This window comes from Lipotes vexillifer, unplaced genomic scaffold (genome assembly GCF_000442215.2).
Source record: "Lipotes vexillifer unplaced genomic scaffold, Lipotes_vexillifer_v1.1 scaffold384, whole genome shotgun sequence".
Lineage (NCBI taxonomy): Eukaryota > Metazoa > Chordata > Mammalia > Artiodactyla > Lipotidae > Lipotes > Lipotes vexillifer.
Window position 1 is genome coordinate 1,740,734 of NW_006793498.1, and position 17,330 is coordinate 1,758,063.

General features: G+C 35.6%; 2 protein-coding genes across 3 annotated transcripts in view; one reads left to right on the top strand and one right to left on the bottom strand.

Annotated features, from left to right (window-relative positions):
• Nucleotides 1-17,330, bottom strand: part of RB1 (RB transcriptional corepressor 1) — a 134,239-nt gene that overhangs the window by 33,512 nt on the left and 83,397 nt on the right. The window lies entirely within an intron of this gene.
• On the top strand, nt 6,589-8,442 carry LPAR6 (lysophosphatidic acid receptor 6). The gene has a single exon (XM_007466436.1). The coding sequence runs from the start codon at nt 7,116-7,118 to the stop codon at nt 8,148-8,150; it is 1,035 nt and encodes a 344-aa protein (XP_007466498.1). The 5' UTR covers nt 6,589-7,115; the 3' UTR covers nt 8,151-8,442.

A 17,330-nucleotide genomic window follows, 5' to 3' on the forward strand; every position in this document is an offset into this window, starting at 1 on the left:
TTCCTGCTTCTTTTAATTTCCTTTATCTCTTTGCTTGAACCTGCTACAATCATCATTCCCATACACTTTTACTTTGCTATAAACCATTATCCATTACCTTTTAAATCTTTCTTCTACTCCTACCCAACACTACAAGCTGATTCAACGCTTTGAACTTGGGCAGATGACTCATGCTCCAGTAAAGAGTAACATAAAGTGTTAAGTGTTTGCAGTAATGACAGAAAGGTAAATCATTTTCAAATGGTATCAATATAGTAATACTAAGTTTGTCTAGAATTTAATAAATTTTCCCGTTAGGCTAAAAGATCTTTTTATATAAAATAAACATATTCTATCAAGATAAATTATAAATATTTTCTCAAGCTGAGAAAGTTTTGTTTCTAAATCTAAATAGAAAATTTATCATTAACAGGCTTCAGAAAAATCCAAAACGAGAAAACTATTTTCATAGGTATAAATTTGAGATGGAAAAAGGCCCTGAAGAAACTCTTCTCATCAAGGCAAACATTTGCTGCATTCAAAATGAATAAAATAAATTTAGAATATTTTTCTTACATTTAAAAATTTCACTGTTCCACACTTTCTTTAAAACTTGAACATATTTACTTCACATACTTTCTCATCCAATTTTTATACGTATTTCATATTCTCAATGTTATTTTAGGTACAACTCCAATTACGGCCATCAAAACTTTTAATGAGAGAATACTTTAAAGTCTTGAACAATTCCTCTTTGATCAATTTTATAGTAAAAGAACATAGTATCTTGTTTGTGTTTTGGAAAAGAAAGGTCTTTTAGAGAAGAATGCTATAGAAATATAAAGGAAGGGCTTTTTTTTTAATGTTTAATCTTGACAACATGATAAAATATTAACAAAGTTCTTCTCATACAATGAGACTCCTGGCTTAAGCAAATAATAATTCTTGTACCTATACAAACTAGTTTCAAAATTAGAAATCCTTAAACATAAAGAATGAAAAGTGACTTCTTGATTGTTATACCTAAGAGTGAAAAAAACCAATCTAAAAGCTTAAGCATTCAAAGAACTGGAATCAGATATACAAACAGGAAAGCACCTTTGAACAGTCCAACTCCCTCACTGTACAGCCAAGAAGCTAAAATCCTAGAAAGGTCAAGTGAATGCATATTAAGCTTCTCTGATTCTCTGCTTCTGCTCTTAACACAACACTTTCTTACTTTCCTATTTAAAATAAAAATAGAGGACTTCCCTGGTGGCGCAGTGGTTAAGAATCTGTCTGCCAATGCAGGGGACACGGGTTCAAGCCCTGGTCTGGGAAGATCCCACATGCTACGGAGGATCTAAGCCCGTGCGCCACAACTACTGAGCCTGTGCTCTAGAGCCCGTGAGCCACAACTACTGAGCCTGCATGCCACAACTACTGAAGCCCGTGCGCCTAGAGGCCATGCTCCACAACCAGAGAAGCCACTGCAATGAGAAGCCCACGCACTGCAACGAAGAGTAGCCCCCACTCGCCGCAACTAGAGAAAGACCACGCATAGCAACAAAGACACAACGCAGCCAAATATAAATAAATAAATTAAAAAGAAAAAGTAAAAAGAAAGGACAGAATAACCCAAATAAATAAATAAATAAATAAATAAATACACAGATTAACATTTAATTGCCTACATACACACATCTTAACTTCATTTATAAAGAATCTGCATTAGCAACTAATAGTTTAAGATTCCTTTTAGGCTATCCATAGAAAAAAACTTTCAAAATATTTCAGATTTCCAGATACTTCAGTGGAATAGCCTACAGGATTTGCTAATCCTTCATTTCTTTAGACTGTGGTTTCTTACCTGTTCTTAGTCATAATCTTGTTTGAGAATCTAATCAAAGCCACAAGACCTGTCCCCAGGAGAATGTATACAACAGGGGTTTCAGCGATTTTAAGGTCAACAGGTGAGATCCTTTGCACTATACTGTCAAATTTGCTTCAGCATAAACCAAACTACCACACATATTTGGACTATCTTAATCTTCCAACAAATAATACATTCTCCCAGAACCACAATTTGACATTGGGTGCTTTTCCTAAATTGAGGGCCAACAAGAAATGGCACACGTTCTACCATTAGAACACAATCTGCTGCAGTTCATGTGTAAAGATTCACAATATATTTCTGAGATAAAGCAAAGTTTTTTCCTTGACACCCTGGAACATTTTCTTTCATTAAATGAAAACTACATAATCTACTATATTTTCCTTTTCTGGCTTGTGTCAAATGCAGCAGTTCCTCTTAGCCTAGATTTTTCTGCCCTTCTCACACTGCTCCTCCCACCCTTCTCTTTCCCATGTTGTACTGGCTTTTATTCTTTTACTAATGTGTTAGTGAATTTGTTTTAAGATTTTTATTTATTGCTTTTTGCAAACATTTATTACATTCAAAATGAATAATTTTTAGGATAATGGATATGACTAATATTTAGAATAATTTTCCTCACATTTCTCACATTTAAAAACTTTAACTGTTCCACACTGACTTTCTTTTTAAACTTCTTAAATGTAGGTATAATTTCTATAAAATAAAAATCTTAAATATTTAGTTCCATCAGTTTTAAAATTATAATCTGCTTTAAATCCTTTTTGGAAGCAAGAAAGGTATAAATCAATAAACAGTTGATTCATTCATGACTTGATCTGTGTCTGTCTGGCAGGGGAGACTGGTAGGACTAGAAGTAAGACAAGATAAGACACCATAACAACTATATAGATAAGAGTGACAGGGTTAGTCTAAAAAGATAGCAGAGAGAATAAAAAAGGGACAAGATAAAACTGGTATTACTATCAAGGCTAGAAATAACCAATATGAGAAAGAATAGAAAGGAAGAATGGCTGAGGAGCCCACTTTACACATTATTTGTTTATAACGGGTGTTCAACAAAGCCTATTTTGTTTTGTTTTGCTTTATTTGATGAAAACTTGCCCATGTTTTATTTTATTTTTTAACATCTTTATTGGAGTATAATTGTTTTACAATGGTGCTAGTTGCTGCTTTATATCCAAGTGAATCAGCTATACATATACATATATCCCCATATCTCTTCCCTCTTGCGTCTCCCTCCCTCCCACCCTCCCTATCCCACCCCTCTAGGTGGTCACAAAGCACCGAGCTGATCTCCCTGTGCTATCTCCCTGTGCTATGCGGCTGCTTCCCACTAGCTATCTATTTTATGTTTGGTAGTGTATATATGTCCATGCCACTCTCTCACTTTGTCCCAGCTTACCCTTCTTCCTCCCCGTGTCCTCAAGTCCATTCTCTACGTTTGCATCTTTATTCCTGTCCTGCCCCTAGGTTCTTCATGACCCCTTTTTTTTTTTTTTTTTTTAGATTCCATATATATGTGTTAGCATACAGTATGTTTTTCTCTTTCTGATTTACTTCACTCTGTACGACAGACCAAAGCCTATTTTCAATCAGGCATGAAAAAGTCAGATTTCTTGCCTTCTCAAAGCCACAGTTGTAGCAGAAATTTAGATAAGAACTCAGAAGTTACTCATATCCTTAAACTTATAATAGTTAACAGAATACTCTCTCTCAAACTGATATCAAAAAAATTAGTTACACAACTAAAACACAACTATACCATTACTATAGTGATGAATAAAACATGTACTTTATAGGCTAGCTGGTTATTGACCTGGCTTCTGGATGTAATAAAAATCTGTAAAGTGATGAGTTATATAATGAGATTCATTAAATTTCAAATCAGCTGTAGTTATTTCACCCCCTAAAAAAACTCATTCAAGAAACCAACTGATTCCTAGACTTAACTTTTAGAAGTATACAAATCTCACCCTAAACTGGTTTGGTCTCTATCACATACAAAAGCAACTATTAAATATCCTCGAGTCCTTGGATTCATTTAACTCCCTTTTGTAAGCAGTTACTCTACGGTTTTCAAATCTTAACCTAAGGAATTTTAAAGGTATCTAATTTCACTTTGGCTCCTTAATTAGAAGTCAAATTAAATGTCTTGAAAAATCTAGCATTCAATCATCTTCTTCCTGTTAAAACAGATAGCCCTTCTGCTATTGCTCTTCCTCAGTAGAAACAACTCTCAATAAAATTCCAGTTTATCAGTATAAATCATGCCTCAGCAAACATGTGAGTATCCACCAAGGATCAAGCATTGTGTAAAACTGGAAATACAAACATATACTAATATACTGATAATAACAAAAAGTTTAATTCAACGAAGAGTGATCTATCTATTTTTAAGCACCAGTAACTCAAACATGAAAAAACTACAAATGAACAGTTAAGTGAGTATTAAGTCAAGTGAATGACATCAACATGTGGAAGAATATTCCAATGTAGAATCAGTGCATTTTATGGGACAATATGCCATATTCAAAATGAAGGTGAAAGTAAACAAAGTCAGGGCATATAACTGCTTAAATGTCATTATTTAATGATGACTAGAGAAGAGATTATCAATCTGAAAGTCGATTACCAAGAAACTATAACAAATTTTTCTCCAGTGAGAACATAAGCTCATTAACTACTCTCTTCATTACTGTTCACTCAAGGTTTCCACCTGTCTTCTTATATGAACACACACTACCTCTTTTCCATACCAACGTGATACAAAGAAATTCAGCCCTTTAAGGTTTGGTTGTAAGTAATACTCATATTTTTTTGTGTCACTTGATTATAGGTAAATTTCCTAGTCAAAGCAACAAAAATAGATTATAATTCAGGGGGGATTCATCAACAAACAACAAAAGTTGCTAAGCATGAGAGTGAAGCCCAAATTAAAAAGGTACAAAATCAGCACAAAACACATTACTGAAAAATATTAGTTTTAAATTAGCTAAGTAATTTATGAAAGAAAAATAAATTGCTCTTAAATTTCTCAAATTTCCTTAATTGATACCCGAAAGGAAGGGCTTCAGCCCAAATGAAACCAAACTAAAAAATAATAACAGTAAACCACAACTGGATATAGCCTTTTCTGAAAAATGGTAATTTAAAATAAAAGAAACATGTATGTGTCCACAGGTTGTGATATCCTCAATCCCTGAGGAAATAACATCTACATTCAACTACGCCTTTCCCACACATACTTTCTTCTGATTTCTTTGGGCTTTAAAAAATGAGTATACTTTAAATATATAGAGAGAAACCACTCACATGAACTTTTAAATGAAAACAAAATCTGACCCAATAGTTAATGTCATATTAAGAGGGGTAAAGGGAGGGCTGGAGGGAATTAAAATTCCAAACCTAAAACTTAGCCAAGTAGTATAACTTTTATTTTCCAAAATTTATTTCAATGAATTTAGGGGAAACATTTTTTGTTTAAAAAGACACAATTTTGTTCTGTAAGATTAATACCACACCAAACATAAACATTTTAAAATTTATTCTTTGATCCGCCTGCCAATGCAGGAGACATGGGTTTGAGCCTTGGTCCGGGAAGATCCCACATGCCACAGAGCAACTAAGCCCATGCACCACAACCACTGAGTCTGTGCTCTAGAGCCCGTGAGCCACAACTACTGAGCCCGTGCGCCACAACTACTGAGCCCGCATGCTGCAACTACTGAAGCCCGTGCGCCTAGAGCCCGTGCCCTGCAACAAGAGAAGCCACCGCAATGAGAAGCACGCGCACCATGAAGAGTAGCCCCCCGCTCGCTGCAACTAGAGAAAGCCTGCACACAGCAATGAAGACCCAACACAGCCAAAAATAAATAAATTTATAAAAAATAAAATAAAATTTATTCTTTGGTGGAAGTGATTTATAAAATTGGAAGTGCTATAAAATATTAATTTAATTTTATAGGAAAGAGGTAAGAATGTGAGAAAATTGTTTATCAAAAAGTAAAGAGATCCAGGATTGGAGCCACTCACAATCATGGGAATTAAATTAAATCTTGAGGAGCAATTATGGAAAACAGAAGCTAAGAGTGGCAAAACTTGGTCTCTCAACTCAAATCCTTTTTATAACTAATGATTCAATTTCTTTTACAGTCAATAAACAGATTTTTAAAATGTCATATTAAGATATCACTAACAATTTCAGTTTATAAATACACATACACATTTTAGTTCCAAAAAAAGTCATATCCCAAACACAAAAGAAATCACATACTGATTTTTGTCCTCTCTCAATTACTACTACCAAAAAGAAAGAAAGAATAAAAAGAAGCAAAAAAAAGAAAAGAAAGAAAACTCCCTGAGAGGTGGCCAACATTCCAGAGGCATTTCTGCATAAAAAGAGGTAATGGGCAGACTACTCAGCTAAACAGTCAGTGGCCCTTTGCAAGCCTCCTAGGTGTAATTCCCAGCAGACACGTTATCAGATTAAAGGAACTGCAAACAAACTGGGCTGAAACCTTTCTTTGTCCAAGTCCAGCCTCTTCTTCCTGTGATGTCATATTACAAATCTAGCACGACTTTCTTTTTCTCTTCAGAGAAAGCCCATCTCACAATACAGCTGGCAACCGAGGAAAAGGCCTCGATTCAGCAAGAGCTAACACGCTTAGGAATTTATTTCGGAACCTTTGAAGGACTCCTTTGCTTACCACCATCTGGGATCCACTGCAGGAATACGGAAGAGGAAAACTTCATTTAGAAGGAGCAAGAAGTAAATGAGACCGAACTGGGAATGTTTAAGTCTCTGAAACTTTGCGTTGAAAAGCAAAATAAGATTGCTAACTTTAGCTTAAACATTCTGGAGCATAAAGAAACTTTCATTTTGGAATATTCATCTTAACAACTGAAACAGAAGTTTACCAGACGCATAGTTTTCTTCCATCTCAGAACACAGCTTTTATTTAAAATTTATAATCCAATGGATTGGCTTCACTGACTGCGTTTTTAAATCGTAGCCCTGGAATCACGGATTTTCTGGAGATTTGAAAATGAAAATATTTTCTTATTGAAAAACCAAGTGGAAACCTTACAGCAACAAATTTCATGTCTCTTTTGGAGGAAAAAGAAATATTTATAAAATCACGCAAAGATCCAAAGGATTTGCAAATACATTGGAGGTTATAAAGGGGACACAATCTGAATACCAAAGGAGACTGCAGCTGACCAAAGGACTTCAACACTGTAAACTGGACGTGCCTTTATAATGGTAAGCAATAACAGCTCCCACTGCGTCTATGATGATTCCTTTAAGTACACTTTGTACGGGTGCATGTTTAGCATGGTGTTTGTGCTTGGGTTAATATCCAACTGTGTTGCCATATACATTTTCATCTGCGCTCTCAAAGTGCGAAATGAAACAACAACATATATGATTAACTTGGCAATGTCAGACTTGCTTTTCGTTTTTACTTTACCCTTCAGGATATTTTACTTTGCAACACGGAATTGGCCATTTGGAGATTTACTTTGTAAAATTTCAGTGATGCTGTTTTATACCAACATGTACGGAAGCATTCTGTTCTTAACCTGTATTAGTGCCGACCGATTTCTGGCAATCGTCTACCCATTTAAGTCAAAGACGCTAAGAACCAAACGAAATGCAAAAATCGTTTGCATTGCTGTATGGTTAACTGTGATGGGAGGAAGTGCACCAGCAGTTTTTTTTCAGTCTACCCACTCTCAGGGTAACAATACCTCAGAAGCCTGCTTTGAAAATTTCCCAGAAGCCACATGGAAAACATATCTCTCAAGGATTGTAATTTTCATCGAAATAGTGGGATTTTTTATTCCTCTAATTTTAAACGTAACTTGTTCTAGTATGGTGCTAAGAACTTTAAATAAACCTCTTACGTTAAGTAGAAGCAAAATAAACAAAACTAAGGTTTTAAGAATGATTTTTGTACATTTGGTCATATTCTGTTTCTGTTTCGTGCCTTACAACATCAACCTTATCTTATATTCTCTTATGAGAACACAGACATTTGTTAATTGCTCAGCAGCAACAGCGGTAAGGACCATGTACCCAATCACTCTCTGCATTGCTGTTTTAAACTGTTGCTTTGACCCTATAGTTTACTACTTCACGTCAGACACGATTCAGAATTCAATAAAAATGAAAAACTGGTCCACCAGGAGAAGCGACTCCAGATTCTCTGAAGTTCAAGGCACAGAGAACTTTATTCAACATAACCTACAGACCTTAAAAAATAAGATATTTGACAACGAATCTACAATATAAGCTGCCTTAAATAAAACCACCGGGACTTCACTGGGACAGAACCTCCAAGTTCCTTCAACTGTGAAAAGTGTTTTCTTGGACAACTATTTTTCCACCTCTGAAAGAAAATAAACATGTGGACATTTTAAAGTTTTTCGTCTTAAAAAAATGTATTCGATGTGTTAAGTATTAAAATGTATTCTACTCTTGTATATACTCCATTTTATTTTTCTGAGCCATTTTGATTTATACCTTCCTCTTCATTAAAAAAAAAAATCCCTAAAGTTGTTCAAACTCTAAAAGTAACTATGATGTAAGTCATGTGGTGACCATCTGTATGGTCTTTGAATGTCTTAGTAATTTTATACTGGATAATTAACAAATATTAAAAGTTTCATTTAAGTGTTTAATACTTTTATTCAGTATATATCTAATTTTGATTTCAATCTGAATTGAAACTACTAATCATGTTTCTTAAACTATAACAACATAAATGAGAAAGAGTAATTTGAAATATTCAGTAAGCGTTTTTACAGCATTTTTCAAAAAACAGTAAAGAATGTAGTGTTCTGTAGAATGACATACTGACACTATTTGAGGCTCTCAAGCAGTCACACTCAGAGATAATATTTAGGATTTTGTCTCTGTATGCAATTCGTAAAAAGCAGATGCTATCCACACAGTATAGTACGTTTTAAAATTACTCTTTTGATCCATTTTCTGCATTTAACAGCAGTCAATTTAAAAGTGATATATGCCACAAAAACTGAGAAGGAGGAAACTAACAAAATGTTATTTTGCTAAGTAAATTAAAAGAAAATACTACTACAGGTACATTTTAAAGGTATATTTATGTCACAATAAATAACCTGTATATTAAGTATTTTAGATCAGAGAAGCAACCTAGATAGTGAGCTATAATACTTGGCACTTAGAAAGTGATCAATATATATCTTTTGACCACTGAAGCCACTGAATAGCTGAATATATTATTTCAAGTAGGCAAAATGTTACTGTATGTCAAAATAATTTATGAAGTAAGGACATAGTTCCTTCCATAAAAAGCAGCGAAACTGCAGGGCCAAATAACTAAGTAAAATTAGATTTTCATTTCACTAAACATAAAAAAGGTATTGCTTTGAGCTATAATTTAGATATAAAGCACCAATTACACTGAAACTTTTTCATTTTCCAACACATCTTTTTTTTTCAAATTCAAGCAGTTTTCCAAAGTTAGCTAAAAAAAATATTCTTTTTACTTGAGAAGAAAGACATATAATTAAATTTAGCATTCAACGTATCTGATTTTTACATTTTCAATCTTTCAAGTCCTGAATACAACTTTGGACAAACACTCTTTGTTTTAAAGATTTAAATTTGATTTTTGCTGTTCTCTGGATTTGAGCTGCAATGACTTCAAATAAATTATAGTAAGTAGTAAACTAAATAAGCAAACCTGTTTTCAAAAAAATAACAGTGGGGGATTTTCTTTAGAGAGCTATAACTTCCTTTAGATAAACCTAAAGCAAAATAAATCCTGAAAAAAAAAAAACTAGTGAAGAAATTAAGCACAGTTCTTTATATCCCAAGAGAAGTATATATGTTGTAAACATGTTTTCTTCAATTGATGCTGAAGTGCCTTTATTTGATATTCTTCAGAAAAAACAAATACATTAAGCACTCTAAACATATATTTTTGAGTTGGAAAGCAACTAACAACTTAAGGATATGGAAGAAAGGGGCAGTGAGTTTGTAACAGATTTCTCAGAACTTTCCTCGGCTTAAATATCTGTAAGCAAGATCTCAAAGCATGGATGCTATTTTAAAATACAAGCAAAAGAGTCATCAGGTAGTTGTTACTGTGCTCACTGGAGAAATTTTTGTTGCCCGCTTGTCAACAGGGAGATGAGTCAAAAGTTTTATAAGATTCTTCACAAGGTAATACATAACAGATAAATATTAGTTTTCTCATCCAGAACTTCAAATCCTGGGTAAATCTTAACTACAGGGACAGAAAGGGTACTAAAGTTATTTTCCTCTGTTAGCACTGCACTTTAAAGTAAATTATACATTTAGAAGGTTTTCTCTTTCCCCTTTACCCAGAAAACCTGTATTTATGGAACTCTGAGAATTCACTTTTTGTTTCCTTAGAGTGACAGTACAACCCCCCCCCCGCAGACACTGTGCCCACTGTTTTTAACATCTTTATAAAAGAGTAGATGATTTATCTAATCTTCCTTTCCATATTAACTTCCCTCAAAGGAAAAGAAGTAAGACGAAAAAAGTTTCGAGGTGTGGAAAACAGCTTTCCAGCATCCTAATGATTGGTTCTGAACTTAGAAATGATCTTTTCTAAGAAAATATCAACCAAGTAGCTAGTTTACCAAAACAATGTATGAAAATATATGTATTATATCCATACATTAAAAGGAACTTAAGACACTACTTTATCAAGGAGTTTTGTCTTCATATTCTAAATTCGAAATACCGAAAGTAAATTTGAGGTATAAATCTTAATTATAGAATTGGTATTTAAAGAATCAGTCACTCATTTGAGGAACATAAAACAGAAAATTGAACATCAGCAAATTTCATATACCCAATTGAGAAACATTTAATTTATGACTGGTATGCAGCTAGCAAGAATCTGAAGCAACTGCAATTTTGGACCTCTGATAAACGAGGTACCTGTATTAAGTTACTATCGCCTTGCAGAATCTTAACTATCTCCCAACACCCAGACTTTTTAATGCCTGCATGTCAAATCCAACCGCAGATGTCACAAATGAGGGAAAATGTGACCTGGGTTCTCTCAGTTGTGAATGAACTTTTATATATAAGATTTTATAAATAGTGTTTCCTAGTGGATGAATCTTAAGGTAATCCCAAGGGAAATTGTTTTCAGAAAGCTCTTTTGAGCTATCCTGAAAACCAAATCATCCATTTATAACATGACTTCTAAGAAATAAATTCCAAATTAAAAAGAACAAATGGACAAATTTAAGGACACAGAACATATTTAAATCAACCAGATTATTTAATGATCAACAATATTTCTTAAACAGCAGCATTTTCCAGAGATCAACATATACACTGTCCTAAAAATCACTAATTCTCAAATTTCTATTTTATCTCTTTCTTCATCTTTTTTTCTTGATGTCTGCTACCCATTTTTTGACAGTCAATTTTATAAAAGTACAAAGAATATCAATTAAACAGGGCTACAGACAGGGATAATTAAAGAGTATGAAATTAACTCCAGGCACTTTTTTAGCAAGCCTTTCCCCTTCCTCCATCTCTCAAAAAGATTTATTCCAGGGACTTCCCCGGTGGCGCAGTGGTTAAGAATCCACCTGCCAATGCAGGGGACACAGGTTCGAGCCCTGGTCCAGGAAGATCCCACATGCCACGGAGCAACTAACCCGTGCGCCACAACTACTGAGCCTGCACTCTAGAGCCCGTGAGCCACAACTACTGAGACCGTGAGCCACAAATACTGAAGCCCATGCGCCTAGAGCCCGTGCTCTGCAACAAGAGAAGCCACTGCAATGAGAAGCCCATGCAGCACAACGAAGAGTAGCCCCCACTCACCGCAACTAGAGAAAGCCTGCACGCAACAACAAAGACCCAAGACAGACAAAAATAAATAAATAAACAAATTAAAAAAAAAAAGATTTATTCCAGTAACTCCTTAAAAGGGTACAAAATCATCAGTGCTAGAAGCAGTGGCCAAAACAGAATTCAAGATACAGGACTGCAGAAGTAGAGATAATTCATGAATTTAATAATCAGTTTTCAAACTCAAAACTTGCTTTACTCAGATAGATTCAACCAATCAGATACCTTTTGAAAATAATTAAAGTTAAATAAATATTTATGGCCAACAGAAACATGAAAAGATGTTCAACATCACTAATTATTAGGGAAATGAAAATGAAAACCACAATATCACTTCACACCTGTCAGAATGACTATTCTCAAACCGTGTTGACGAGGATGTGAAGAAAAGGGAACCCTCCTACAGTGCTGGTGGAAATGTAAATTGGTGTAGCAACTATGGAAAACAGTATGGAGATTCCTCAAAAATCAAGAATAGAACTACTATATGATCTAGCTGTTCCCCTTGTGAGTATTTATCTGAAGAATATAAAAACACTCGTTTGAAAAGATACATACACCTCTATGGTCACTGTACCATTATTTACAATAGCCAAGATATGGAAACCACCTAAAAGCCCATCAATGGATTAATGGATAAAGAATTTGTTATATATTTGTTTGAATAAATGGTACTTAGCCATTAAAAAAAAAAAAGTCTTGCCATTTGCGACAACATGGATGGATCTAGGAGGTATTATGCCAAGTGAAATAAGTCAGATGGAGAAAGATAAATACCAAATGATTTTACTCATGTGGAATCTAAGAAAACAAAACAAATGAACAAACAAAACAAAAACAGACTTATAGATACAGAGAACAGATTGGTGATTACTAGAGAGAAAGGGCTAAGGGGTGGGTGAATTGGGTGAAGGGGATTTACTGTATGGTGATCAATGGTCACTAGATTTTTGGTGATGATCTTTTTGTAGTGTATCCAGCCGTCAAATTACAATGCTGTACATGTGAAATTTATATAATATTATATACCAATTTTACCTAAATAAAAATAGGAATATCTACCAAAAAAAAAGAATGAGAAACAAATATGTGTTTTTACAGCGAAGTTATAGTTATTAGCCATAGGGTGAATGTGCTGAGTTCCATCATCTTCCTATCAAAATGAATTCTGGTAAATGCATAATTTAAAACCGAAAAGAGTCTGGAGGTCATCTGATACAACTACTTCACCTTAGGTAGAAGAAACTGAAGAACTAAAAGGCTAAGTAACTTCATAAGGTCACATACAAGTTAAGGTAGAGCCAGGTAAGAATCTGGTTTTTCTGACTTGTCTCCTCCTTTAATGGTGGTAAGGGGAGTAGCACATGCAAAGGCCCTGCTGGAGAGAACACGGTATATTGAAAGGATTAAACCAAATCCAAAGTGACTGAAGATCTAGGGCTGAGATCTTACATAGGCCATGATATAGCCATGTTAAGATCTGAGGAGATGTGGGAAGCCCTGAAGGATTTCAAGTAGAAGGAGAGACATGATTACATTTGCATTTCAAAAAATCCCATCCCTCTGATTATAAGGTAGAGATGCATCTGTCTTCAGCAAAAAGAAAAAAACAATCACAATAAGAGCTATATTTATTCAACTGAAATTTAAAGAGATTCTCTTATCCTTTATTTTGATTATATCCTTTCCCCCTTATTAAAATGGACTTTCTTTTTGAAACGATGGAGATGACGGATGGGAAGAATATTTTAATGTTGTTACTTGGCAAAATTAAGTGAGAAGCCCTTGTGGAGAAACTGATACATTCATATACTGCTGGTGGGAAACAAAATGGTACAACTTTAATGGATGGGAATCTGGCAATACCTAACACACACAGACACACACACACACAGACACACACACACACACACACACACACACACTCTTACCCTTTGACCCAGCATTCCCACTTCTAGGTATTTACCCACACACACACCACACACACACACACTCTTACCCTTTGACCCAGCATTCCCACTTCTAGGTATTTACCCTGAAGATGCACTTTCAATAATATAAAAATACATATGTACAAGGTGCAGCACTATTTGAAACTGTAAAACACTGGAAACTCCCTAGATGTCCAGGCATAGAAAATTGGTTGAATAAATTACTGCACATGTACACAGTGTAGTACTATGCAGCTTTAATAAGGAATTAAAAAGAGCTCTATGAATTGATATGGAGGAGTAATTTCCAGAAAGTGTTGTTAAATGAAAAAAGTAAAGTGTAAAAGAGTACATATAGTATGCTACCTTTTTTGTAAGAAAAAGGCCAAATAAGAAAGCATACATATATCTGCTTGTTTTACAACAAGAAACACAAGAAACCAATAATAATAATAATAATAATAAAAGGAACGGGATGGGAAACAGTATAGAAGAGATATGGAAGGTTATGACACTTATCTATGTGTAAGATTTGGGGAAGCATGTTAATATTGTACATCAGGAATCAGAAAACCTTTTATTCAAGGGTTATACGTAAATATTTTAGGCCTGCAGGCTACACAGTCCTGCTGCAACTTCTCATCTCTGCATCACAGTGCAAAAGCAGCCACAGACAACAGAAATGAGCGAGCATGGCTGTGCTCCAATAAGACTATGTGCAAAGTCGAGTGGCTGGCCTGTGGGCTATGTGTGCCACCTCCTGTGCTACAGTCAGAAAACTAAGGATAACACAGATGGGAAAGAAAGAAAAAAATACCTAGAACTCCTCCTCTATTAGTGCCTGGCACATAACAGGTCTCTGCAATTCACTGCTGAATGAATAAACCTTAAAGTTCTATTAAAAGATGGACCGGAGTTCTAGTCAGGGCTTTGCTACAAACTAGTATAAACTATGTTGACTCCTTCATCTCATCTAAGAGGTTTGGACTAGATAACATGTAAGGTCCATGCCATGCCTCACATACTGTTTCTCATTCTAGTCAGTTAAGACGTCCATCCATTCCTTGCTTTTAATAACCACTATCACCACTGTTCCCATGTAACACTGGGACTACTGCGGTTGCTCCCTCGCTCAGTCTGCTTTCTAGTTTCTTCCCTCAGCCCATCCAGGACAGATCAACCAGATTCACCTATTAAATCACCACTTTATGCTGGTCACTTACTGTCCAATTTTAAAAGGTGTCAGATTCTCCATTGACTGAGAGGAAAAATCCAGCTTTAAAGTACAAGATTGTCCAAAATATGGCCCTGACCTACTCAATTTTCTGGTTTCTGTCTTCCAAACATGATTCTTCCACTGCAGGTTGGTCCTCTACTTGTCCTGTATTTATAACTCTCACTTTTTTGACTCTAGATACTTAGACACGACACACTACTTGCTCCTCCCCCACCCCAGTCTGCCCCCTTCTCTGATGAAACCCTTTCCATCCTACAAGGCCCAGTTCAACTCCTAAACAAAACCTTTGATAATGAAGGTTTTTTATTGTCTTTATCACTTATTTGGTATCATTTTTTCTTACTGCCTTTGTTAGCTATCTTTTTAGATGGGCTATGTCTTATTTTCCTAACTAGACACCTCAGCCTCCTTGAGGAAAGGGATTATGTTTTGTACTTCTTTGTATTTTCCATAGCACATAACATAGGATTAAAATAGAGGGATCAGAGATTGAAATGAAGGGGCTTAGAGTTAAGAACAAATTAGATGTTACTTGCCTGCCAGACTGAAGATTCATTTTTAATAACCAATATTTACCTACACAGTACCTACTCTGTATTTATCAATGTCATTCTAATAAATGTCGCATACGTACCCACACACAAAAATGCAAAGAAACTTTTTTCACCAAACCTATACTTCATTCAATTCTTCAAAAACCCAAGAAAAAAAAGGCAAATTTTCCTTTGTCAATAATACTCTGATACAAGAATTCAACTCCTGTAGTTATCACCTTAACTCTTATTACTCGATTTATGAATCTTAAACTGTATCTGTTGAATCCCCACCATTTAAATGAGGTTATACAGTTGTTAAAAGAAACTATGTCTTGAAGACATTCTTCATGGAATTATCTGACTTCTCTTTTGGAATCACTATTTTGTAGGCCTGCTGCATCCTAGGATTCTTCCAGCTTTTTCCTCTCTGCACTCTTGTGACAGATTCACTCTTTCTTAGGTCTCATGATTTCTCCCTTCTAGGATTTCTTTTTTTTTTTTTTTATTTGCTCAAGCATATTCTCTAGTAATTTTATTTTAAAATGGATGTTAACAGATGAACTTTCTAAGAGATGAACTTTCTAAGTCCTTGCGTGTCTGAAAACTGTTTCACTTTACCCTCATGTTTGACGTGTAGGTCAGCTACAGAATTCTAGGTTATCAAACATCCAGTATTCCTGATAAGAACTGCAATGCTGATCTGGATCTCATTCTACTGTAAATAATTTACTTCTTCTCTCTAGAAGCTTTTTATAATTTTCTCATTGCCTATGGAATTCTGAATTTTCACCAAGATGTATCCGTATTTATTCATCCTGCTTGGTACTATGAGCCCTTTCCCTCTGATGCCTCCCATCTCTGACTGGCTTAGAAACTTTTCTTCCATTAATTTTTTCTTTTTTTTTTTTCGCTGCATTGGGTCTTCGTTGCTGCACGCGGGCTTTCTCTAGTTCAGGTGAGCAGGGGCTACTCTTTGTTGTGGTGCGCGGGCTTCTCACTGCAGTGGCTTCTCTTGCTGTGGAGCACGGGCTCTAGGCAGGCGGGCTTCAGTAGTTGCAGCATGTGGGCTCGGTAGTTGTGACTCACGGGCTCTAGAGTACAGGCTCAGTTGTGGTGCACGGGCCTAGCTGCACCGTGGCATGTGGGATCTTCCCGGTCCGGGGCTCGAACCCATGTCCCCTGCGCTGGCAGGCGGGTTTTTAACCACTGCGCCACCAGGGAAGTCCCTCTTCCGTTAATTTTTTAAAAATTATTATTTTGTGTCCTCCATTTTCTCTGGTCTTTCTTTTAGAGATGAATATGTAGATACTGAACTGAGGTACCCCAAAATACCAAAATAAGGGGAATATACCCTAGCAGCACAGTAGTTTTATGTATTTTCCTTTTAGGCAGAATCACCTTTCTATTTCTGTCTTTTTCTTCAGGTCTATTGTAGAAGTCTGGATTCACCACAATTTCTGCTCTGCTTCTCCTGTAGGCACCAGCAGGAGAGCACAGCCCTGTATGTGTACACCGAAGCTGGGATAGGACCAGGCATGCATCTATATACTCTGTGCACTACACGAAAGCACGGGGCTTCACTGTAATCACTGCATAGCAAGCCAGGGGTGGTTGCATCCAGAGGGGCATCTTTTTCTAATTCACTAGTACAGAGGGAGGTGGTTCATTTTCCTGATTCCTATAAGCCGGCATGGCCTGAGGTAGGGGATTGGTCCAGATGTTTCATGGACCAGTGGTTCTCAAAATGTGGTGGCTAGACCAGCATTAGCATCACCTGGAAACATGTTAGAAATACAAATTCTTGGACCTTACCCTAGAACCTTTGAGGTTAGGCCCAGGAACCTGCAATCTGTCTTTTTTTTTTTTTTTTTTTTTTTTT